Here is a 23,596-nt window from a genome sequence, read left to right as displayed (position 1 = left end):
GCCTGACGCCTTTGCAGATGCTGAGCTGTGTCCTGTGTGTGTCCCGATCCCCAGCAGCAGGGCACACTGTGGGCACGGCAGGACAGGGCAGCCCCTGCAGAGTCCACCCCACCACCCGCTGCCACCCGCTGCCACCCACCGTGGAGCAATGGATTCCGCCAGCCTCCTGCTCACCAGGATTCTCACTGGGAGCTGTGGTGACAGCCCCCAGCACTTGGGGTGCGTGTAGCAGGGTTCAATCCCTGGATGGAGCACCAGGGAACAATCCCCAGGATACGGGGGACCCTGGGGTGCGGGCGCCCTTCCCCCCCCAGCGCGGAGCCTCCCAGCCGCGTGTAGCCGCAGTGGGACCCCCACCGGGGCTGGGTTCTGGAAGCATGCCCAGGTTGCATTTCGCCTCTTCTCCCTGGTGCCACCTCCAGCAGACCTCATGGGATCAGGGGTGCTGAGCCTTGACGCCACCCAGGGGCGTGGTGGACAGGTGTCGGGCAGGTGAGCAGCGGGCCGGCGGGTCTTCATGCCACCTCAGGCCTCAGAGGCAGCAGCTGCCATGCTGAGCCTCCCCTTGGGGCCAGGCCTGCCCATGCACGGGGCCAGGAGAGGAGGCTGGGCCACCCTCCATCCTCCCTACGTGCTTGAGCCTCGCTCAAGCAGGTAGGGAGGTAGCCAGGGCAGCTCACAGAGCATTTAGGAGCATCGTGGCCAGGGCTCTCAGCCCAGGGGAGGCCTCAGGGCCCTGAGGGGCTGTTGGAGCTGCATTTGTACTGCCATGTTTCTCATTTTCTTGACCAGCATTTTCCAAAATGTGACCAACTCACCTTTCCAAAATGTGATCTGAGTCTAGTTAGCTGCCATTCACAGAGGTCATTACATAGCACCGAATTGCATAATGAGACACTCTGTGTTGCCTGGGCTGGCCTCAAACTCCTGGCCTTTAGTGATCCTCCTGTCAGCCTCTTGAGTAGCTGGGACCACAGGTGCACCCAGTGAAAGTCATCCCTTTTTTTTTTTCTCTTCTTCCAACTGGCAGTTGAACCTGGGGTGACTGACAGCTGAGCTACAACCAGCCCTTTTCCATTTTGTGACAGGGTCTCTCACTAAATTGCCCCGCTGGCCTCGAACCTGCAGTCCTGAGTAGCTGGAACTAAAGGCCTGCCCCACTGTGCTGGGCCACAACTTTCCTTTTCTAATTAAGGGAAAACTGAACTTGTTTCACAAAAACCATGAAGTGACCCGGGACACAGGTGTGGCGTGGTTGAGGCCAGCGATCATTAAGAAGCTGTATTCCCGGGCCAGTAGAGAAGCATGCACGATACATGAGTTTTGAGAAATGCTGATGGAAAAGAAAGGAAGGAAGGAAACTTTGAGCCTGAGTTCATGTCGACACCCCCAATACCTGTGTATCTTTGGAACCTAAACTCTCCTAGTCTCGGGGGCCTGGTGTGGTCAGTATTGCCGGGGCCAGAGGAGGCCATGCCCTTGAGACTGGGACCACCAGAGGGACAGAGGGTAAATACTCTCCTGGCTTAGCAGCAGACCTCCAGAGGCTGTGTGCCACCCTTAACCAATGTCAGCTTTGCTTTGTGAGGTCAGGGTGCCCTGTATGTGTCCACTTGAATAGCAGCAGTCATTTATCTTTGGCACGGGAAATGCTCGTGTTGAGAGCCACTCGAGCCAGCTAACACCCCCACACTGCAGGGAACCAACCAAATGAGCGCCCTCCTTGGGTTCAGGGGGCCAGCCTGGTGCCTTCTGCAGAGCGGCCTCCCTTCCTAAAAGCTCAGATGACCCCATTTCATTGCCATCATGGTCGGGTCAAAAGATCCCAGTGTCCGGCAACCTCCTTCCTGCCTTTGGAACAAAGAGGGCAGTCTTGGAATGTCTGGAGGCCTGTCACTGAGGAAGAGGCTTATTCCTTCTCCCATTCTGAAGGCCTGTGTGGCAGGGCCTTGCCCTGGCCCACTCCACCCAACAGGGGATGCAGGTGTCCCCTTCCCCAGAAGGTGCAGATGCCTGGAGTAGGGACAGGAGGGAGAGTGTCCCATCACCAAGCAGGAGACCCCCCACACTCTCCCCGTACAGTTCCTGGGGAGGGGCCTCAGGGGACTCTGCAGCAATGATCGAGGCCATTGGCATCTCAGCCTGTGAGAATCTGGGGGCCCAGGAGTGGGCCTGGCAAAGGGACACTTAGCTAGGTGGCCCTGAGCCTGGAGTTGGCTGTTCTTGGCAACCTTGCCAAGGTGGCCGGAGCCAGGTCTCCCCTTGCCCAACTGGGGTGGTGGTGGTGCTGGTGGCAGGGACAGCTGGGTGGTTCTACCAAGCTGTGGCTCAAAGTCCTGCGGAGGTGATGGGTGGACATTGGAATTCTGGGCTGAAGGGCTTGGGGGCAGGAGGAGCGCTGAGTGAAGGCCAAGCCCCCGCTCCTGTATTCAATAATTTCACTTTGATTTGGTATAAGAGCTGGAGGACAATTTTATTCCAATTTCACCCTCATTAGTCTGAAAACCTATTAAGGCGAAATATGCTAAAGGAGAGTTTTTGTTTCGTGTTCTACTTTGCATCTCAAATCTGGCTGCCTTTTCAATACTTGCTTGGCTAACTGCTTTCCTAACGGGACCGTGTACAATTTATGAACATTAAAAAGCACAACAGTTCATGAACCTGGTTGAGGAAAACTACTTATCTAAGTAAAATAAACTATTTAAATGAATCTTACTCCTTATATATAAGTTTATATTCGAAAAAATAAGCAATGAATGCCATAAAAGGCATAAAAAGAGAAGGTTCGAAGAGATTATCTAATAATAAGGTTTAAATTCATAACCTAAACTCAGTTATGAGCAGATTCAGACTCATCACTCCAAGTATAGAACATACTCCACAGCCCCGCTTCCTCTAGAATCTTCTTTTCCTACTTTTTTAGCTAGGGATAAACCCAGGGCTTCTTCCACACTGAGCATCTGCTTTACCACTGAGCTGTGACCCAGTTCCAGAACCTTCTTAATTTTTGTGAAGTGTATCACCAGCCTTTTCCCATCCCTCAGGGCTGAATTTCTTTCTTTTTTCCCTCCTGGTCCTGGGGATCAAACTCAGGGCCTCACACGTGCCAAGAAAGTGCTCTACCCCTGAGCCACACCCCAGCCTCAGAGCTGAAATCAATCCTTTCCATCCCCACCCTAAATCTAATTAGCCTCTGAAATCTGTGATTTCAAGCCATGAATGCCCAGGACTGTGGCATGGTCCCCACACGCTGCCCACTGCTGGGCCAGCAGCCTCATCTGCAGTGCTGCCTGCCCTCCCAGGCCTGATGATGGTCCCCTCACCCTGAGCCCCCACCTCCCACTCCAAGCCTCTGCTTAGACACAGGAGCCTGCAGGTTCTACTGAGGGAACCAGTATTTGTCGCCACCAAGACTGCCTATTTTATTTAATTTGTTTTGTTTTTGTGGCACTGGGCATTGAACCCAGGGGCACTCTACCACTGAGCTGAATCTGTAGACCTTTGCATTTCATTTTGAGACAGGTTCTCACTGAGACTTGCCCAGGCTGGTCTTGAACTTGAGATCCTCCTGGCTCAGCCTCCCGAGTCACTGGGATTACAGACATGCACCACCGTGCTAGGCTTTGCTACCTGTGTCTTTAAGTAGAAGACCTTAGGCAGCATTCTAACTGAATGGGAATACTAGGTTCCTGTCAGCAGGAATTTTATGTTAGTTACTAATGGACTGTTTAATATACCCTTTGCTGAAGGTACAAAAAGCCTTTTAAACCAATTGTAGATCCATTTCTGCTAAGGATAAATAGCTTTTTTTTTAAACTTTCAGTTTTATTTTAATCCAAGTTATGCATGGATGTAAAGTATCAAGGAGATCTGCACAATTTGTTGAAACCAAACCAGAGACAGACAGCATTTCCCAGTCCCCTTCCCGCCTTTTCCCCAGAGGCAACCACTTTCCCTCTTGGCTTATTTTGATATTTACCACTGTTTCTGAATAACAGATGTCTTCATTTCTCAATCTTAAGTCATATCTATTGACACCTTCTACTGACATTGTGTTATTGATCATGTAATGATCTGTCCAACACAGCCTCACATAAGTCATTTTCTGTCACAAACCTGCCAATGGCAGGGTGTTATGGGGACTGAGTCTGCTCCATGAAGTCACCATTGGGGTGGCTTTCCCCCAAGACAGCTGTCAGGAGGCTGGGAGGAGGGCTCCTCTCCCTGCGGGCCTCTGGATTTGCTCAGCTTCCTCACAGCATGGCCGGAGTAGATGCTCCTAGCCTCTTAAGACCTTGGCCTGAAACTAGTGCGTCATGTTAGCCATACCCGAGCCTGTCCAGATTCGGGGAGAAAGACATACGACTGTTTGGTTTTGAAACAGGGTCTCACTGTGTGGCCCTGGCGGCCTCAAACTCCTGGGCTCAAGTGACCCTCCTACCTTAGCCTCCTCAGTAACTGGGATTATAGGCGGCCATTGGGGCCCCATTTCTTGACAGCAGGTAGCAGGGCGGGACACATGACTTCTCTCTGCGCTGGCTCTTCACCAACCGAAGCACCCTGCACGACCCCTTTCGCATCCCGCCACCCTCCCTTCAGTGGTGACGAGGACTATGTAGACGTACAGGGAGCTGGGAGGAATGACTTTCTTTCTTGCAGTTTTATTTCCCCTGAAGCCAGTCATTTTCTTTTTCTTCTTTTTGGGACTGGGGATTGAACCTAGGGGTGCTTAACCACTGACCCACATCACCAGCCCTTATTTTTGAGACAGGATCTCATTAAGTTGCTGAGGCTGGCCTTGAACTTGCCATCCTCCTGCCTCAGCCTCCTGAGTTGCTGGATTACAGGCGTGTATCCAGAAGTAATTTTCTTATTGTTATGTGTGAATCAGTTTCCATGTGCTTCATGTCATCTAATCCTAGATGGGTCTTCTGTTGGGACCGGCTTTCCAGTCCCCTCACTCTCTGGTTGTCCTGGCTGGATCTTCCAGCCCGATGCCCTGCCCTCGAAGTGCAGGGAGGGCCTCCTTCAAAAGGGTCCTGAGCTCTTTGCCACCAAGGTCTGGGCTGGGAGCCACTCCTGTTTCCCTTTTCCTTGGTCTGTGCCCTAACTTGTAGAGCCACATCCTTCCTGAGAAGCAGGCATGGGCCACACACTGGGAACTTGCATTTTTTAAAGTGTTTCTAAGCTGGGGTGGGGCTCAGTGATAGGGCCCTTGCCTGGCATGCATGAGGCCCTGGGGCCAATCCCCAGCACTGAGGAAAAAAAAATAAAGTTCTACTCTGACACTTAGATTTTCCCACCCCAACCCCAAGAGCCCTCATTTGTCCAGCATATTTCCTCGAGAACTCCATTTTTTCGTGATGGTGCACTCATCTCTTTGAGGATATCAAGGATAACTTCGTTATCTGGCACTTTCTTTTCTCTCCCAGCATGGTCTGTGTTATGGTTTAGACATGAGGTGTACCTTAAGACCTCACGTGAGAAACAACGCAGGAAAGTACGGAGATGAGATGATTGCGTAATGGGAGCCTTAACCGAGTCAGTGTAACTGTGACAGGTCGGTCACTGTGGGTGTGCCTTTGGGGTCTATATTTGTTGCCACGTCCTACCACTTTCCTCTGCCACACTCTTCTGCCATGTTTTGCCTCACTTTGGGCCCAGAGCGATGGGGTTGGCCGTCTACGGACTGAGGCTTCTGAACTTGCTCAGATTGTTCTTGTCCAGTCTTTCGGTGGCAGTGGTGGAAAAGCTGACTAAAACAGCCTGTTTTCTCCTCACAGCTTTTCTGTATCTGAAGGTTTCCCTTGGAGGAGTGTCATCCTTGATGGGCTTGTTTATACTACGGGAGGCGACAAAGCCAAAGTTCCTGAAAGGAGTACCTGAAAGGCGCTTAGGGACAGACATTCCCTGGGGCGTGGACTGCAGGGTCCCTTAGTTAGGGAACCCCAGATGCCAGGACACTTTCACTCTCCTGCCTGGCTGCCAGTGAGAAACTGATACAACTCCATTTTTGAAAATAAATAAATGACAGCAGCTTCTACCTCAAGGCCTGTCCTAAGGAAGGGGGCATGACCCTTGTCCTTGGAAAACCCCACAGAGCCTTTTTAGGCACATACCCACCCTGCTGAGTGGATCTCCCTGCAGGTGAGATCTGCAGAGCCAGGTGTCCCTGACTCAGTTAGGCTAGATGAGGACCCATAGCAACCTCCAATCAGCATGAGACAGGGAAAATACCTGGAATGACAGATAACCCCCCAGTAGTTTATGGTGGTTGATAACATGTTGGGAAACCATGTACTTTAGCACGTACTCCCCTCGTGGCTTAAAACAATCAGTTCAAAGGAATCCCCCTCTTGTACTGACCAATCACCCGGACCCAACTTGTTCCCACCAGTGAATGTGCTAATCAATATTAAGAGTTGTTTGACTTTCCCGCCGGTGTGAAATGATTTGCTGTGTGATGTTGTGACACATAGAGTATCCCCAAAACCTATAAAATCTCACTGAACAAAGGACTGGGACTCACTCCCCGGGGCCGCTGCGTTGGGAACGGTTGTGAGTCCAGACTCAAGCTTGCAATACTCTGTGTGTTTGCATCAGATTTGGCTCCTGGAGGTCTATTGGGGTGCCACGAATCTGGCATTACACCAGTGTCCTCAGGGCTGATTGGGCAGGGGGCAGTGGTGGTCTCAGCATCTCTTGGGCACATGTGTACAGGCCTGATGGCCCCAGAGACCCTGAGGTTTACCAGTCCAGTGATCTGTTTTTGTCAGTGTCAGGTGGGTAGCTGCCAGGCTCTGCAGGAGGGTTGGCCTACACTGGCAACATTTGTTGCTGCCCAGAGGGACCCACTGCCAGGGTTCTGCAGCACAACTGGGGCCGACTCTCCGCGGCTGGCTTCCTCCAGTCACCTGCTCTCCATTTCCTGGCTTCCAAAGGGCAGTCTTTCCCCTCTTCCCTTCAACCCCTGCCTTTCCCCCCTTCTTTCTTCTTCTTGCAGTCCCAGGGTCCTGCACATGTGAGGCAAATGCTCTACCACTGAGCTATATCCCCAGTCCCCCTTTTAAATATGAGACAGGGTCTCACTAAATTTCCCAGACTTGGTCTTGAACTTAGGATCCTCCTGACTCAGCCCCCCAGGTGACTGGGATTACAAGTTGTGCACCATTGTACCTGGTTTCTCACTCCCCTTTGGGGTAAATACTTTATAATAAGCCTTTCTGTCCTTGGGAGACTCTGGGGTGTTGAGAGCCACAGCTGGGTTGGGATGGCACCTGGATTTTGCCAGAAGGAGTGGTTGAGAAGTAATGCCAGCGAGCCATCAAGATGATGATAATTAAGCTGTGTATAATTATTAAGATAATGACTGATTGCTGTAACTGGATGATGCTAAATTGAAACAAGCTGTGTATTCAGTTGTGTCTGTGAACCTCTGCTGTCCGGCAGTGGGGAGGCTCATGCTGCCTCGGGTGCCTGCTATTTTTGAGTTCTTGTGGGGTTCCTGTTGAGTTCCCGTTGGGTTCAGGCAATAAAGTAGTTCCTGTTTGAACCTACAAGTGGCTCATGACCCCAGTTATTTGTGCCCAGCCAGACTGCGGCACTGGGGGGGTGGTGGGAGCAAGTGTTTATTCATACTCTCCATAATGACCTTCAGCCAGGGAGATCTGGCCCCAGTCACAGCCCCGGCCTGGGCCCTGGCTCCCCTCGTCTGGAATGCTCTCTCCTCAGATGTCTAAGTCCACTTCACTCCTGGTTAGAAGTACTCTGGTCCCTGCAGGCCAGGCCTGGTGTCCTCTGGCCTGCTCCCGCTGCACACCTTGGGCTCCCCACTCTCCCTGAGTATCCACTTGTGCTGTGGTACCCATGCTATCTCCCGAAACTTTCCTGACCGGCGGCGAGCCTCAGCCCTCCTCCCTCTTTTGCTGAAGGCCCCTCAGTAGTGTTGGGGACCCTGTCCTTGGCAGCTCGGTCTGCACTCCCCGTGGGCTCTCCCAGCTGCACTGTCCTCATGCCGTCAGCCGTTGGGTGCTCCTCTGCCTCTGGCCAGCTGAACTGCCCCGCTCTGTTCTGGATTGCCACAGCCCTCCTCCTCCTCAGCCATTTGCTCCTGCGCCCTGCTTTGTGGTCAGAGCAGCTGTTATGGGCACCTGGCACTGTGCTGGCACCTGCTTCTCCCACGCTGTGTCCTGCCCTGCCTTCAAAGCAGGGTGCCCAGGGGCAGGCCACAGGGCAGGCCTGCTCCATGCTGGGCCACCAGTTTTTTTTTTTTAATACCTTTATTTTATTTATTTATTTTTATGTGGTGCTGAGGATTGAACCCAGGGTCTTGCACATGTGAGGTGAGCGATCTACCAGTGAGCCATAACCCCAGCCCCCACAGTTCTTTTTTGAGGTCACTGCTCAGTGAGGGTGTGGGCCCCTTTATGGGAGGCCAACTACAACCTCATATGGCCTCTGCTCCCTCAGCCAAGCCAGGTCCATGGCGTGTGCCTTCTCTATTGGGTCCAGGAGGCTGGCAGCGACCCATCACAGCTGGAAATACACTCACCTCCGAGCTTTGCCAGTCCCTGGTCATCTAGGGGGATTATTTGTGGCGGGCTCCCTCCCATGGTGACCTTAGGAGGCCCCTTGAGAAAAAGAGTCTCGTTCTGAGTCCAGGCTTTGGCCTGCACCAGCACACGGGTGCTTTGGGACAGCTGAAAGAATGAGCTTTTGGATCAGGTTTTGTCTTGTCACTGTGAAACAACCCTTGGAAGGGGCTGTCCCCTCACGGGACCTAAGGACATCTGGCCCACCAATGCACTACGATAGATTGATCAATGATGTCTGTTGGATGAGAGAGACACAGGACTCGGCTTCTGTGCAGGGACAAGGCTGAGCCATTTTCTGTGAGCCCAGGAGGCAGTGGGATGGGTGGAGGCCTGGCACCTGAGCCTGGGCCCTGGCTGGGTGCAGTTGGCTGCTCCAGCTCAGGCAGACACCAGTTCCCTTGTGGGTATGGTTCCCATTCCTGTCTAACAGGGCAGGGGCTCCAGGTGCCATCGTGTCCTGGGCAGCAGAGTGAGGCGAGACTGTGGGGAGATTTGCACCCAGCATCTGCCCCGAGCGGGTAATCTGAATACCCTTCACTGGGCAGTGAGGGGAGGTGTCAGGTCTGAGTATGTGCTGGAGGGTGCAGTGTGAGGGGATGGGACATGGCAGGAATGTCACCTTTCATGGTCTGGCTGCCTGGGCTGGGGAAGTACCCAGAAGCCTTCTAACTCAAGTACCAGACCCTCCCCTATCCCTCCTTCCAGATATGTGGTTCCAGGAGGAGGCTCGGGGGATAGGGGCAGAGAGGTGACATCCTCTGGGTGGCAGGGGAACTGGAGGGCAGGAATGATGACATGTTTGTGGTCCTTCTGGCAGCCGGCCCAGGCTGATGGCGGAAGCACAGTGGCACCCAGACCGTCAAAGTGTCCTGTTACTGCGAAACATTCTTACCAGGGACCTATTGAAATTTTCTTTGAAGAAAATTCACTGTACCAAGGTCTAAGAGCCTGCTAATCCGACACCTCAGGGGACAGTGTGGTGGAAGAGGGGCCTGAGTCGCCATGTTTTCATCCTAGCTCTGACAACCCCACGAGGCCAATAGGCACTCTCCAGTCCACAGGTGGGACCAGGCCAGCTCTGGGAGAGGGTTGCTTCATGGCCCAGCTCTGCCACTGGGTCCCAGAGGGTGGGGGATGAGTGGGAGCTCAGGATGCAGGGCAGGGGATGAGGCCAGGCAGGGCCAGCAGGACCCACTCCTCTTCCTGGTTGGGAAGGCTGATTGAGGACCCTCCTCTCCTCTAGCAGGCCCAGCCTCACTCTGTCCCCACACTCTCTGGGCACCGCCAGGGCACAGGATTGGGACTGGAGGTGCTGAGGCACCGAACCACTTCAGGGGTGTGACTTAGGCTACTTGGGACTCTGGTCTAGGAATGGGGGTAGGGCTGTCACAGGACCCACATCCCCGTGGATACATAGGGCCCATGGCAGACAGGAAATGGTGGGGGCAGGGCTGGACACAGCCACATGGATGATGGGTGGCTCGGTGTCATGCATACTAATTACATCTCTCATCAGCCAGATGAGGCCCTGGCATCAATCTGCCATGCAGCCAGCTCTGAATCACCCGAGGACTGTCAGGGGTTATCAGAGCTGGTGGCTCAGCTCAGCTGTGGGGGTGGATCCTGAGTAGAGTCCCTTGCCCTGGGTGCACAGGGGCCCTGCTGCCCACTTCTCCATGGACCCCACATGCCACATAGCACTGCACACTTGATTTTATTCCATGACACTGATTTGCTGAAAACCCCCATTTCCTGGGCAGGGGAGGGCAGTGGGTGGCCTGGCAGAAGCGGCTGGCCTCTCGGGAAGGCTGGAGCCCTCTTTGCTTGAGGAAATGCCATCCAGGCCTCAGCCTTCCATCCAGCCTTGCCCTCTCCCCTCCAGTTCATCATTTAAAAACTGAGCTGCAAAAATAAAATAAACTGAAAAAATAAAAACAAACCCCTGAGATGTTAAAAACCAAATTAAAAATTCCCTTTGGTGTCAAAAGGTCCTATTCCTAAAAGCCAGTGGGGTGGGGCTGGCTCGGGGCTGGCATTCAGTCTTCCAGTGCACCATGGGACTCCTCCTCCTCCTCCTCCTCCTCCTCCTCGTCCTCGTCCTCCTCCAGGGCCAGGGAGCCCTCGGGGCCCGGCTGCTTCAGGATGGCACTGTACTTGAGAACTGCAGCCTCCGCCTGCAGGACCACCTCCACCAGGCTGAAGATGGTGATGACCTGTGGCGGAATCCAGTAAGCGGGGACAGAGAGGGGCCTGTGGCCAAAACCCAGCTCCACCACTGTGTGTCCAGCTGGCCATGGAGGCCCACTCCCTCAGCCTCCGAAACTCCTGTTACCCCTGTAAACAGCTGCTCAAGGCCTCAGCCACGGGGTTGAGGGACAACCAGGAGCCAGGCAGCCCCGTGCACCTTGCTGATGCACAGTGAATGCTCCCGAGGGTCAGGGCAGACAAGCTAGCTGGACTGGCCTTGGAGTGACAGCTGCTCTACACGAACACGGGTGTTAAGGTCCCCAGCTCCATCAGATTCTCAAAGGACCCCACAAGTTAAAAATTCCTGCTTCAGAGAGACAGAGAGCTGCCCAGAGGTGTCTCCAAGTAAGGGTCAGGAGGCCAACTGAGCCCTGGGTGTGGCGGGGGCCTTGGCATGGAGGCCTGAAGCCCCACCTGGAGCCTGTAGTGCTAGGGAGGGCAGGGGGAAGATGAGGGCACAGGGGACACCTAGGAGGCAGGAGAGGGCCCACTGCGACCTGCGGGGCAGAGGGAATATGGGGGGCTCTGACCTGCCGTGCTGGCTCCTGTTCAGGGTCCTTGGGTTCCCAGATGAGCGTGAGTTCGGGTTTCTTGCCCACCTTCTGGAAGTGGTAGGATCGCAGGGCCAGCGCCTGGGGGTGCACATGCCAGCACCTCAGGCCTTGGGCTCTGGGTGCCACCTCCTGACCTTTAACCCCGGAAGGCCCCGTTGCGTGGAGGTGGCCCTTTGTCCTGACCCACCTCTGACTGACTGGTCATGAGGAAGCTCCTGCCCTGCTGCCCACCCCACTGCCGGTTTTTTGACCTGAAGCAGGGGCCACCCCGTCCCTGGCCTCTTACTTCCAGCCAGCTTCAGGGAGGCCCAGCCAGTCCACCTTTGGTTGACTCAGCACCTGAGGGTGACCAAGAGCCAAGGGATGGCTGGGGGTGGGTGAGGCAGGTGCGCCCATGCTGCTGGCACTGCCTGTGGACTGCGCCCCCTGCTAGCGCGGGGTGTGGTAGCACAGGCTGAGGGTGGATAACAGCAGAGCTGACCTAGGTCTGAACTTCGATCCTGCTCAGTGAACTTCAGCACCAGCGCCCTGATTACTTCCAGCTGGACTCTGCTCATGCTCTATGTTATTAATGCTAGTCCATTCCACGCTGTGTGCCAGACTCCCCCAGGCACTTAGGACGTTAGGAGATTCAACCCAGGACAGGAGCCAGGTGCTCAGCACAGGGCCAGCTAGAGCCTGGCCCCTCAGCTAGCATCAGGACGGGGACCAAGACCCCTGGGGGAGCCAAGGCACCTGTCCTTCCTGAACCATCCTCTGGCCTTTCCTTTCTATGTTCCTACAAAAACATCCCCAGACACACATACTCTGCCACCCTGGGCTTATTCTCTGAGCGCCTAGGTCTTGGGGACGGGGCCTAGCCTGACCCTTGGCCTGGAGTCCCATCTCAGTTGAGCCTAGCTGAGTGTCTTGTAAAGGTCTATCAGTAGGGCTAGGGCTTGGGGTTGGAGCTCTGGACTCTGCTACCATGTGCCCCAGCTGAGGGGACAATGGGACCCGACAGCCTGTGTCCCTCTAGGGTGGACGGCGACAGCAGGAACCTGAGTTTGTGTTCTTATCTCCACACTCGTGAGTCTACCAATGGCTGCTCTGGGCCAGGGACATTCAGATGAACCCCCGCAGTGGAGTGGAGACAGGCAAGGGGAAAAGGCCAGGAGCATGGTATTAGGTCCCCACTGGACGCCTGCCTCCCTGCTCAAGCCGGCCACACTCACACTGCAGTAGATGCGCTTCTGTACCCCGTAGCGCAGCACCAGGACATCGAAGGCTTGGTTCAAGACGCCCGTCACCATGGCTTCTGACTCCAGAGGGCCACTCTCCTGTGGGGACAGTGCTCCAGCATGGCACCCTCCCAGGGAGGGCCTACACGGTCACACCTCGAAGACTTCCAGGGAGGAGGCAGCCAGGAGTGGAGGTATGGCAGAGGGAGGGGAGGCTGTCAGGCCGGTGGACTCACCTTGACCAGGACAGCAAAGAAGAGGCTGGTGCTGAGCTCCTGCACGCGCTTGGAGGCCATGCGGCGGTCATTGCAATGGTCAGCCTGCTTCTGCTGGGCATGGGGCTCCACTTCCGGCTGCTCCCTGTAGCCTGGGAAGAGGGTGGTCAGGGCTGCTGGTGGGGGCTGCGTGCATGAACCATGCTGGGTGACAGACAGCATGGGGCCCTAGCCCAGGCATGAGCTGGGGCTGGCAGAGGCAGGGGCCCTGGAGCTGCCCCACTGCAGTCCCCTAGCACCTGTGCAGAGGGAGAGCATCCAGGCCCAGGATCCCCTGTACCCAGGCTGTTTGTCCCTGTGAGGCTCCATGGTCACAGCAGTGTGGCCTCACAGCACTGGGCCCTCCTCACTCTGGGGTGACAGCCCTTAGCCCACAGGCCTGCCTGGACCCCAAGCTGTACCCTCACCCAGCGCAGCGGCCAGCAGGCGGTGCACCATGACGTCAGCGAAGCGGCGGATGGGAGAGGTGAAGTGTGTGTAGAGAGGCACGTTGAGGGCGTAGTGCCGGAACTGCGCCTGGTCCTGCAGCACCCCTGAGCAGAAGTAGAGCGCCATCTGGGGGAGGGGGCGGGTCTCAGTGTTGGCTGGGCCAGGAGGGTACTGACATCAGAGTCTGGCCCCGGGCACTTGGCACAGACTAAAGTGACAGGCAGAAGGAAGGTGAGTGGAGTAAGGCTATGTTGGGGCCACTTTGCATAAAGGACCCCAGGGGCTGCCACAAAGTTGGGCAGAGCTCGGGTACGCCCAGGCCCCTCTCCTGCTCAGAAGCTGGCTTCCTCCCAGGCTGCCCAGACCAGCTCCACCTCTGGTGGGAATGGGGTGCTGGGAACCCTCAGGACATTGGGTGGCCTCTTCCCATCAGGGTCCTGTGGCTGCCAGGTCAACTGGGCAGGAGCTCAGCCTCCTTAGGGCCCGTGGCTGCTGAGTTCCTGCCAGGAACAGTGAGAGGAGGGTGGTCCCTTCCCTGGATGTCTATGGGGCTGCCACCGAGTCAGGACAAAGGGGGAGAGGAAAGCCTGTGGCCACACTTGCCCAGGGCTGCAGACTTGTCTTCTGGAGGCAAAAGCAGAAGCTGAGGGGAGCAGAAGTGTGTCTCTGCTGGAGGACACAAGCCCAAGGTGCTGTCTCCCGGACGGGCCGCAGGGGATTCTGCGGCTTGTGGTTGGGTCAACCTCAACCACTTTGGTCTTCATCCCTGCCCAGTTGAGGGCCACACTTGCACCCTGGCACCCCTGTGCCCTACAATGCCCCACCCCACAGCAGCCAAGGGGGTAGTTTTCTAGCCCACCATCCTGAGCCTCCATGGGGCCAAGACAGAGATCAGAGTTCTAAAGGCAGAGGTTTGATCTGGGACATAGGAAGCACCCTGAACCTCTTTTGGGCCCCAACACAGCCTGACTGGATCCTGGACACAGCCCCTTTGCTGCCTGGGAGCAAGTGACCAGGTTCCTTGTCTGAGACTCTAAGTCACAGCCGCCTGTACTGGCCCTCCTGCCTGCTCCCTCCCCATTGCTCACACATACACCCTCCTGTGCACTTGGCCAATGGACAGCAGGCTCCGGTTACTCTGAGCTCAAGGGCCCTGGAATCCAGGGCACAGCTGGCGGTGACCTGCTGGGCTCCCTAACTCTGCTTCCCTTCCAGCACCTGCTGGGCTCTGGGTTATGTCCGGGGCAAGTCGCTGGGGGAGGTGGGCGCAGCCTCCAATCCAAGCCATGTCTGGCCTTTGTTCTCAGTGGTGGCCCAGTTCCACAAACTGGGGTGAAGAGGACAAAGGGCCCTGGTTCCCTCCTGGCTGGTGGAGGTGTCTCTGGGTAGGGTGGGATGGGTGGGGACCACCAGCTATCTCCAGGGCAGCCCTGGTGTCCTATGTCAGCAGTTTACTTAGACCCAGCCTCCCCCACCCCCTTCATGCTTGCTGGTGCTATTCCCTCTGCCTCGTCCCCTGTCTCTGCCCTGGTTCACGGGGCTGGGAGAGTGGAATACCGCAGACCCTTCTTCACTCCCTGACATTATATCCCTGGGTGGAGGTGGCTTCTGAGGTCACTGGCAGGCAAAGCCAGGAGAATCTAGTCTTTTCCAGTGACTCTGGGAGGGGAATCTGTCATGGAGTTCCAATTGGCTTGACCTTGGAGTGGACAGTTTCTAGAGGCTGGTTGGGGAACAGGGCCCTCAAGGGCATGGCCCAGGGGCTGCTGTGTCTTCTCTTGGCCAAGCTGAAGGTGTTGCGGGGGGGTACCATGCACAGTTCCTTTTTGCTGCCGGGAGCATGGTGGGGGACAGACACTTGGGACTGGGGCCAAGGGAAGGGCAGCCAGGTCCAAGTGATTCTATTCCAAGCAGAGCTATGAGGTTCAGGAAATCAGCTGCAAGTAGCTGAGGCCATCTGACTCTGGGGAACAGACTGAATCTGCTGGTGGCTGGGTCCAGAAAACTGGCCTGTGACTGCTTAAGGCAGGGCTGGGGCCCAGAGCTGTCCCCATAGCATTTGCGGCTCCTGTTGATCTGACAGACCACTGGGATGGCCTCTGTTCCCAGGATGCTTGGGCCCTGCAGGGGCTGAAGCGCAGTCTGGAGGGTGGTGACAGGCTGCCAGGAGCCAGCCACCTGTCTACCTCAAAGGCAGCCACCTGCCTGCAGACACGAGCCCAGGCCCACGGCTGACTGCACTTCTCCTGATGAGCTCCCTACTGGTTGGGTGCTGAGACCTTTTCTCCCTCTGGAGTCCCCAGCCAGCCTCCGTCTGGAGCAGCTCCTGAGCACTGGAGCACACCGTCCTGCACACACAGCACAGGCTAGTCACCTGTCCCACGTGTTGCCTAGCCATCCTCCTCTCCCCCAGGAGTGTTCCTCAGTGCCACCCTGGTCCTTGCCTGCTCCAGCAGGTCTCCAGAGCAGAGCAGGAATGCTGGTGGCTATGTATGCACATGGAGATCACTGGTCAGGGCTGTGGGTGTTCCTGAGAGTGGGGACAGAGGCCAGGTCCCCTCCTTACCTGCATGGGCCGGGAGTACATGTTGGTAAGCACCTCCTTCCGGGCCAGCGAGTACTTGTCATCTCCAAATATTTTGGTCAGACTTTTCTAGAAGCGAAGCCCAGAAACCTGTGTGAGTGTGGTTAGGCTCGGGGAGAGGTTCTAGGCCCAACACTGTTGACCATCTGATACCAGCTCTGGGAGGAAGCTGGCCATGGGCCCAGACCTGCTATGCTGGGTGCGGGAGGTGTGGCCCATCACCTTTGGCCCACACGGGGCCTGAGATTAGCCCTTCCATGTTTATTTAGGTGGCTGGCCTGACAGACTGATGCCCAGCTCTCTGACCTAAAGTACCTCTCTGCCTCCCCTAGTCTTGGGGCTTGGGTGAGAAGTCTCCCTCCTATGGGAGCAGAGCCAGAGCTTGGGTTCCTCAGCCCCCTGATGCTTAGCTCCAGGTGGGGAGCACCTGAAATCGCCTCCTATAAGGAACACTCCTTGACTTCCAATAATCCCAGGCTTCCATACTGTAAGCCTTTTGGTCCAAGACCAGTCCAGTCTGGCCCCAGGACCCTGGCCCACAGCTAATACTTGATTGGCCTTCCTTGGCCGGGTCCTGGTGAGGGACCCATGCCATCAGGGTCTCTGTGACTCAGGTCTTTTCACCAAGTTCTCCCTCCCCACTGTGGGAAGACCTGGCTGAAGAGGAAGGGGCCATGGTGGAAGTAGAGACCACCTTACCTGCCTTCTAGACCTCCTTCCTCTTTCCTCCCGGTAGGGCCTCCCGCCACCCTGTCTGTTGAGCACTCACGTTGAGGGCCCCCGCAGAGCTGGCATCCATGGACAGCCCCATCTGGTCACAGAATTCAACCAGGTCATTGAGCATCTTCATCTGCGGGGGAGGGTGCCGGCGCAGCAGGGCCTGCTCGGGGAAGGCACGGTAGACCTTGTGGGCCACTGCCATGTTGGCCAGGAGCATGAACTCCTCCACGAGCCTGTGAGAAGGGAGGACTGGAGGGCCCTGGAGGCCGGCGGCGTTCCGCCTGGCTCTCCAGCACCCTCAGGTCTGGTGTGAGAGGACCTTCCCTCCACCCGGTCAATGGGATCCTCCAAGTCCTTTCTCTTTCCTCCCCTGGCTCACACCCATCTCCCTGAGTGTGGAAGCTTCCAGGAAGGTGGCTCAGATAATTCTGGTGCCAGGGCATCTGCATGGGGAAAGCCTGCTTCCTTGGAGAGGTGAGGGTCTGCTGGGGCCTTGCTCAGCTTAGGGGAGACTCTCTCTTCCCTGCCTTCCCCAGGCTTCTGTCAAAGCCCAGGTTTCTCCCACCATGGCAGGAGGGGTCAGTGAGGAAGTTCTGCAGGCCTGGCAGCGGCCGGAGGACTGGGATGAGCCCCCTTCCTGGAGGAGAGGGCAATGTTGTGGGGTCAGCCTCATCATCTGGCCTTATTCTTGGAAAGAAAAGCAGGGGCTCTCATGACAGAGAAGGGGAAGGGAGTGCTCCAACAGATGGGGCCTGGGGCAGCCCAGGCCCAGGGTAGAGGCTGTGCCCACTGGCACACCTGGCCCCTCTAGCAAGAGGTCCTTGGAGTAGAGTGGGGAGAATCACTGCTTAGCTGTGACTGTAAGGTCAGGCCTCACTGGCCCTTCCGCTGTAGGAGACCAGTGCATGGAATAAGCAGCTTCTGTGCTACCACTGGGTTACAGCCACAGCTTTTCAAGTGGCCGCTTACTCCCAGCCTCTGATATGTCCTTGTGCCCTTTAGTGCCTGCCAAAACCCGCGCATTCAAGCACCTTCTCTGACCACCAAGTTTCCTGAGATGTGGTTTGAATCCTGGTTCTCCCACACTTTTGCTGTGTGACCCTGAACCAGCCACAGACCCTCCCAATCCTCTTCCTCAAACGCATGTCAGGGCTGGTGCCAGCACCTGACCATAGGCTTGCGTGAAGGCGGATGGCGGAACAGGGGTGTCCACAGCTGTCCCTCAGACACAGCTGCGCTCTCCTCCCCCCACGCCTGCCACCCCAGTGGCCAACATGCCCTGTGGTCCTCTTCCCTGCCTGGCCCTTCCCAAACCTTCCCAGAAGGCCAGGCCCAATTCCTCTCCATCCCTCCTGGGCCAGTTACTGATCCAGTACCATTAGACCCTTCTTGCTTGGTTTCTATACCTAGACTTTGAATTTGTCCACCCAGTTCCTGCTGGGAACATCTCCTGTAATCTACAGTCTGCTCTCAGTCAGGCCAGCACTGCCCAAAGGCTTCATGTGCTCACATTCGTTCATTCATGCGCTTGTCCACTCAAAGGACATTGCTATGGTGAGCCAGGCACAGTTCCAGACTTTCCTCCCATGAAGTCTCAGAATCCTATGGGCACCCAGTCTGTTCCTTGGATGAAGAGGAGACACCTGCAACCTCAGGGCTGACCCTGGGCTGCATTTCATGAGTAAGGCCGGTAGGTGGCAGCATGGCCCTATAGCAGGGCTGTAGTAAGACTGCTAGGTGGTCAGGCAGGGACAAGGAGCAGGGCTGTGCTGGGTGGCCCATGCCTCATACCACAGGTCAAAGATCCCCTCTGGGCAGAGTCAGCCTCTTGCTTCCAGTTCCTGCTTCATCTCTCATAGTCTCAAGTAAGGACAAGGATAAGAATAGGAGGGAAGAGACAGGGAACAGAGTGGGCTCCTGCCAGGGGCCCCAGACAGTGACAACAGACTCCAGGGGATCTGCTTCTCCAGTGAATCCACTACTTTTCCTCCCTGGACCCAAGCACAGTTCCACAAGTCACCTGAGGCCTGTATAGAAACAAGTATACGTGGCCTGGGTGTGGCAGCACATGATTGTAATCCCAGCTATTTAGGAGGCCAAGGAAAGAGAATCCCAAGTTTGTGGCCAGCCTCTGCAACTCAATGAGACCCTGCCTCAAAATAAAAGACTAGGAGTAGAGCACCCCTGGGATCAATCCTCGGTACCACAGAGGGAGGGAGGGAGAGGGAGAGGGAGAGGGGGAGAGAGGATAGAAAAGAAACAAGAACATGCTGACTAACCCTGACAATAATCTGGTAAAAACTCTGGATGCAGAGGTTGACCTTGGACAGGTCCCTTGGTGTCTCTGGCCTCCATTTCCTTTGGAGTCCCACCTTTCCTCCCTGTCATCCTCCCTCTGTGGCTGGGAATTAAGACAGCAGCCTGTGGACTCTCTTCAAGACAGACTGATGATGTCAAGCATTAGCCTCAAACACCACTGTCACCAGCAGGGAGCTGGCACAGCAGTAAGTCCAAATTCCCTGGGTGTCGATAAGGCTCATTAGTGTTCTAGGGAAGCTGCAAGGACCATTTCCCCAAAGCCTGTCCTTAAGATCCTCCTCATGCCTGCAGGTGGGAAGAGGAGGAGTGGAGAGAACAGGCGAGCCTGTGCATACGGGCAGGCAGGCTGCACCGGAGCTGGCAGAATCCCTGGGGACTGGAAGGTGGTCGGTCTTAGCAGAGCCAGGGATTTAAGAATCCTGGTTCTCCCACACTTACGCTGTGTGACCCTGAACCGGGCAAAGCCCCCAGCAGCCAGAGGTCTTCTGAGTTCAAGATTCCCTGTGAAAAATGGGGCTAGGCACCCCAGGATGCAGAAGTGGTCTGGGAAGCACAAGAGGGGTAGGCATCCCTGCTCTCATCTGGGGGCAGCAAAGACACCCTTCCCTGGGGTCAACAGTCCATCCCCAGTCAATTCAAACAGTGGCCAGCAGGGGGCATCCACCATCTTCCTTCCTAGGACCTGGGACGTGGCAGGAGAAGCTTAGAACCCAGTAACTCTCAGGCAGGAAAGAGCCTCAGAGTTTAGAAACTACAGCCCTGTGGTGCAAGGTCCAGAGGTTGAGCCCTGAGGGGCTCCCAATCACTGTTTCTTGCTGAGCCAAAGCTGGTTCTGAGAGTGAGGTGGGCAAACGGGCTCTGAAGAAGTCCAGGGTGGCTGAGGGGCCTCCAACAGCAGAACCCTCTCATCCGATCTGATCAGGCTCCTGGGATGCAGTGCTGCAGGCACAAACCAGCAGCCGAGTCTCAAACCAGGTCCCAAGAACATGCTGCAGGGATGTGGCCCTGCACACTGTCCTGCCTAGACCCTACCCCCTGCTCTGGGCACCTGTCCTCAGTTATAAGCCACCTCCTCCCCCAGCGACAGCATGGCACAGGCATGAGATCACTCAGCCTGCTGGGGAGGGGGAGCTGGAACTCAGCAACTGCCTGACAACTGCTCTAAATAGGGGCTCAGGAATGGCTGTCAGCCAGGATCACCTTCCAGAACAGCAAGCCAAGCCCTCAGAGACGGGGCTCGGCCCCAGGCCTGGCATCTGCTGAACATCTGGAGCCCGCCACCACTGGGGCCCCACCACTCTGGAGGTCTGCGGCAGTGCTGTGCTGTGACAGGTGGCTGCCAGCCAGGAAGGCCAGGGACGCCAGTTTGCAAACTCCTCAGCCCTCACTCTGGGCATCCCCTACCTGTGCCCTGGGCCTGCGGGGCCTGGAATGGAAGGAAAGGGGTAAGCGGGAGGGAGCAGGTGTGAGGCTTCTCATTCCAGGAAGCAGCTAAGCAAGGCCCTCATCCCTGATGGCAGACAGTGCATAAGGGACACAACCATCCCACACACCAGAAGCACCCCTCCACACAGCGAAGGCGGCTCTCGTCTAGAACGGCGTCTCCCAGGTGTACAGTGACAAAAGTATAAGCGCAAATGAATACGAAATGCTGGGGGTTTGCTTTGTTTGTTTATTTTTACTAAGGCCACTCCTTTGCCTTTAAGAAGTGAATGTGCACATATGATAACGTTAGAGGAGGGAGACGCTGAAGGCAGCATCCCTGCCACCTAAAGATGAAACCTGTCCGTCATGTCTCAAAGGAGGACATTTGGGCAGTGTCTAACAGGGGTCAGAGAGCAGCTAGTTGAAATGTGAACTAAAACATCTGCCCCTTCTGAGGAAGACAGCCATCTCAACCAGGCAGGGGTAAAAAGGACAAGTGCATGGCCCTAAATAAATATCACTTTATCACTACACATATTATGATGTGACGGTCTGGGTGCCACAACTCTGGGATTTGGGTTAGATTTCTAGAAGACTCTCCTGCTCTCCCACTACCATGCCGCCACCACCCTTGTCCAGGTGGCCACCTTCTCCCAACTAGCCTCCCCGCTCCTAGTCATGCCCTGCTTGGGTCCCTCCTCACACCAAGCCTGGTCACATTCCTGTCCTAGCTAAGCCCCCAGCAGCTCCCACTGTCCCTGCTGTAGTTCCTCCTCTTGGGAAAAGCATGTTGTAGGCCCCAATGGCTTCTACGTTCTTGACTGTCCCTTCTCCTCGTCCCCTACCTGTCTCCAGCTGTCCCGAATTCTTATGCCCTTTTTGTTTTTGTCCTTTTGCCCTGTCGTTTCCAAAGCCTGGAACCCTAGGCCACTCTCCCTCATCGCTTTTTCTTGGGTATCACTCACTGGGAGGGCAGTGCTCCCTGGATATTCCCTTTGTCCTCATCATGGCACCTGGCTTTTGTGACTGTGATAACCTCTTGGTCATGGGCCACATGCTGTATGCTCCAAGGATGGGGCACTCCAGGCTGCAGCTCAGGAGTCAGGAGCGCTGGGTCCCCGTCACCACTGCCTTCCTACCTGGGCATGCAGCTCTCCCTACAAAACACTCGCCCCAGCTGTGCTGATACCAGTGCCCTGCCTGAGTCAACTTCCAAAGCTGGCCAGGAGGAGGCCACACTGTCTCCTGCTCTTGCTTCCCCACTTCCTGAACAAGATGGTGGCATGTTATTTAAACAGCCAGAGTTGGCAGGCCTGACCCTGCAGTTATTTCTTTGCTTTCTTAACTTCTGAGAGGCAGCCTCACTCTGCCCAGGGTACCACTTGGCTGTCCCCCACATTATATGCTCCTGCTGCCCTGGGAACTTAATGTACCAACAGAAAAACGATCGGTTTCAAATATACTACTCCCTAAGCAGTAGTTTTCATGCCTCCAGGGCCCACTGCCTCAGTGGCACTGTGACCCCAGAATTCATCCACTAGAAAGTGCGACAGTGAGCAAAACACTGATTCCAAGAGGTGACAGAGGAAGGAAATGTTTTACATGAAGGATGAAACAACAAAGGAATGGGGGTGGGGTGGGGGAGCACTGGGCCAGTTTAGGAAATAAGGAATGGAGGACAAACTGTGCCTGGGTGGAGACCTGACCCTGGCCTCTGGTCCTCCTTTGGGGGCCAAGGAGGCTGCTGAACAAAGGGGGCCATTTCAAAGAACGATGCAGGGGTGGTCAGGGGCAGGCCAGAGAAAGGCAAGGCAGCTGGGATGGAGGCTGAGGGCCCCATGCTGAAGCAGAATCAGGCAGCAGGAAGCGAGCCAGGGCCAAGAGCTGGTGCTACACAAGGGGCACTCTGGGCCCAGGCAGCTGGAGGAGAGCACAGAGGCAGTGGCCCTGACCAGAGGGACGCAAGGTGAGCTGTAGCAGGCTGTTTTCAGGCAAATGTGGAGAGGCTGAGGAAAGGCAGGGAAGGTCACTGGAGCGGCCAAGAAGGAAGCCTCCAAGGTGGTGAAGCTGGGGAGCGGTTCAGGAAACAAAGGCAGGTGGCAGAAGCAGGAGCAAGGCTCTCAAGAGCAAGCCGAAGGTGCCCTCAGGGCAGAGGGCTGCGGGTGAGAGCCTTCAGGAGCCCACCAGCACCTGGGTGAGGCCAGCAGGAGGAGAGAGGAGCCGATCCCGGTGTCTCCCTTCAGTGTGAGGAGGCCCTCCGGGGTTTGGGTGTGCTAAGCAAGGCCCTGTACCGCGCCCACACCTCTCTGCTCCTACCACAGTCCCTACAGGAGGGCTGTCCCATGTCAGCTGTTTCCTTATAGCACCCTGAAGGGCTTTTTACTGATATCCGTGCTTCAGTGGCCAGGAGAGGGAGGGCCTTGCCCAGGGCCACAGTCAGTCAGGAGCAGAGTGGGTAACCTGGCGCGTGTTTGGAACTGTCGCATTTATACCCATTAGGCCAACTATCATGGCCTCGGGTCAGGGCCACCTCCTTGCGCAGATGTGGGGTACAGGTAGGCATGGTTCAGACTCAGGACAGCTCTGTCTCTCAGCTGGCTCTTTTCCTCTCCTGGAGCTCAGTGGCTTGAGACAAGCAGAGGGAGGCTGGCACTCACCCCTGGGTCTGTCCCCAGGTGTAGGCACAGAGGCAGCTCCCAGCTTCCTGACTCAGCCTGCTCCAGTCTTGCCCTCAGACCTCAGACACTCTGCACCTGGCCTCTCAAGACTGTCCATTTTACCGGCTGAAGCAGATGAGGAGCACCCTTGCCCCTTCCATCCGTGGAATAGACAGCGTAGATTTGGAAGTGACCCGGAGCTAACCCAGGCCAGGACTGACTGAGTGGCATGGCTACTGCCCAAATCAGAAAATATATCCATTTTCAAAGACCAAAACCAAGAGTGAGACAGGAGTTGCCTCTCCTGCCCTCAGCCACCAGGGCACTTGTCACTCTGTGGGAGTCTCATGCTAATGGAATTAGGCCACTCACAGAGATTGTTCAATTAGCTTTTGGTGAAAACTGCTAACTTGGAGACTTGATAGGAATCGCTCCCAGCCAGTTTCAATTCGTTTCTTCTGAAGACCACATTTTCCCCACTTGGGTGCATCCTCGCTGTGGGCTTGGGAGCCCTCAGGCTCCTCCGTGGCTGTGAAGGCAGCTGCTGGGCCTCTCACAGGCTGTGCACCCGA

At 55.9% G+C, this 23,596-nt stretch overlaps 1 protein-coding gene across 8 annotated transcripts in view; it reads right to left on the bottom strand.

The window, feature by feature from the left end:
- Positions 1 to 10,292: 10,292 nt before the first annotated feature.
- The window catches only part of DIS3L2 (DIS3 like 3'-5' exoribonuclease 2), a 356,130-nt gene continuing 342,826 nt past the window's right edge, over positions 10,293 to 23,596 (bottom strand). For 7 of the 8 annotated variants that reach the window (XM_081261984.1, XM_081261982.1, XM_081261985.1 and 4 more), the window contains 6 exons: positions 16,673 to 16,856; positions 15,886 to 15,972; positions 13,298 to 13,445; positions 12,852 to 12,982; positions 12,610 to 12,714; positions 10,814 to 11,473 (listed from right to left, as the gene is read on the bottom strand). In XM_081261984.1, the coding sequence (XP_081118110.1) occupies positions 11,111 to 11,473; positions 12,610 to 12,714; positions 12,852 to 12,982; positions 13,298 to 13,445; positions 15,886 to 15,972; positions 16,673 to 16,856 (1,018 nt within the window). In that variant the 3' untranslated portion in view covers positions 10,814 to 11,110. The other variant, XM_081261989.1, reaches the window with a different exon arrangement.

This window comes from Spermophilus citellus (genome assembly GCF_964194105.1).
Source record: "Spermophilus citellus genome assembly, chromosome: 11".
In the NCBI taxonomy this organism is placed as follows: Eukaryota; Metazoa; Chordata; class Mammalia; order Rodentia; family Sciuridae; genus Spermophilus; species Spermophilus citellus.
This window is presented reverse-complemented; position numbering and strand designations above follow the sequence as displayed.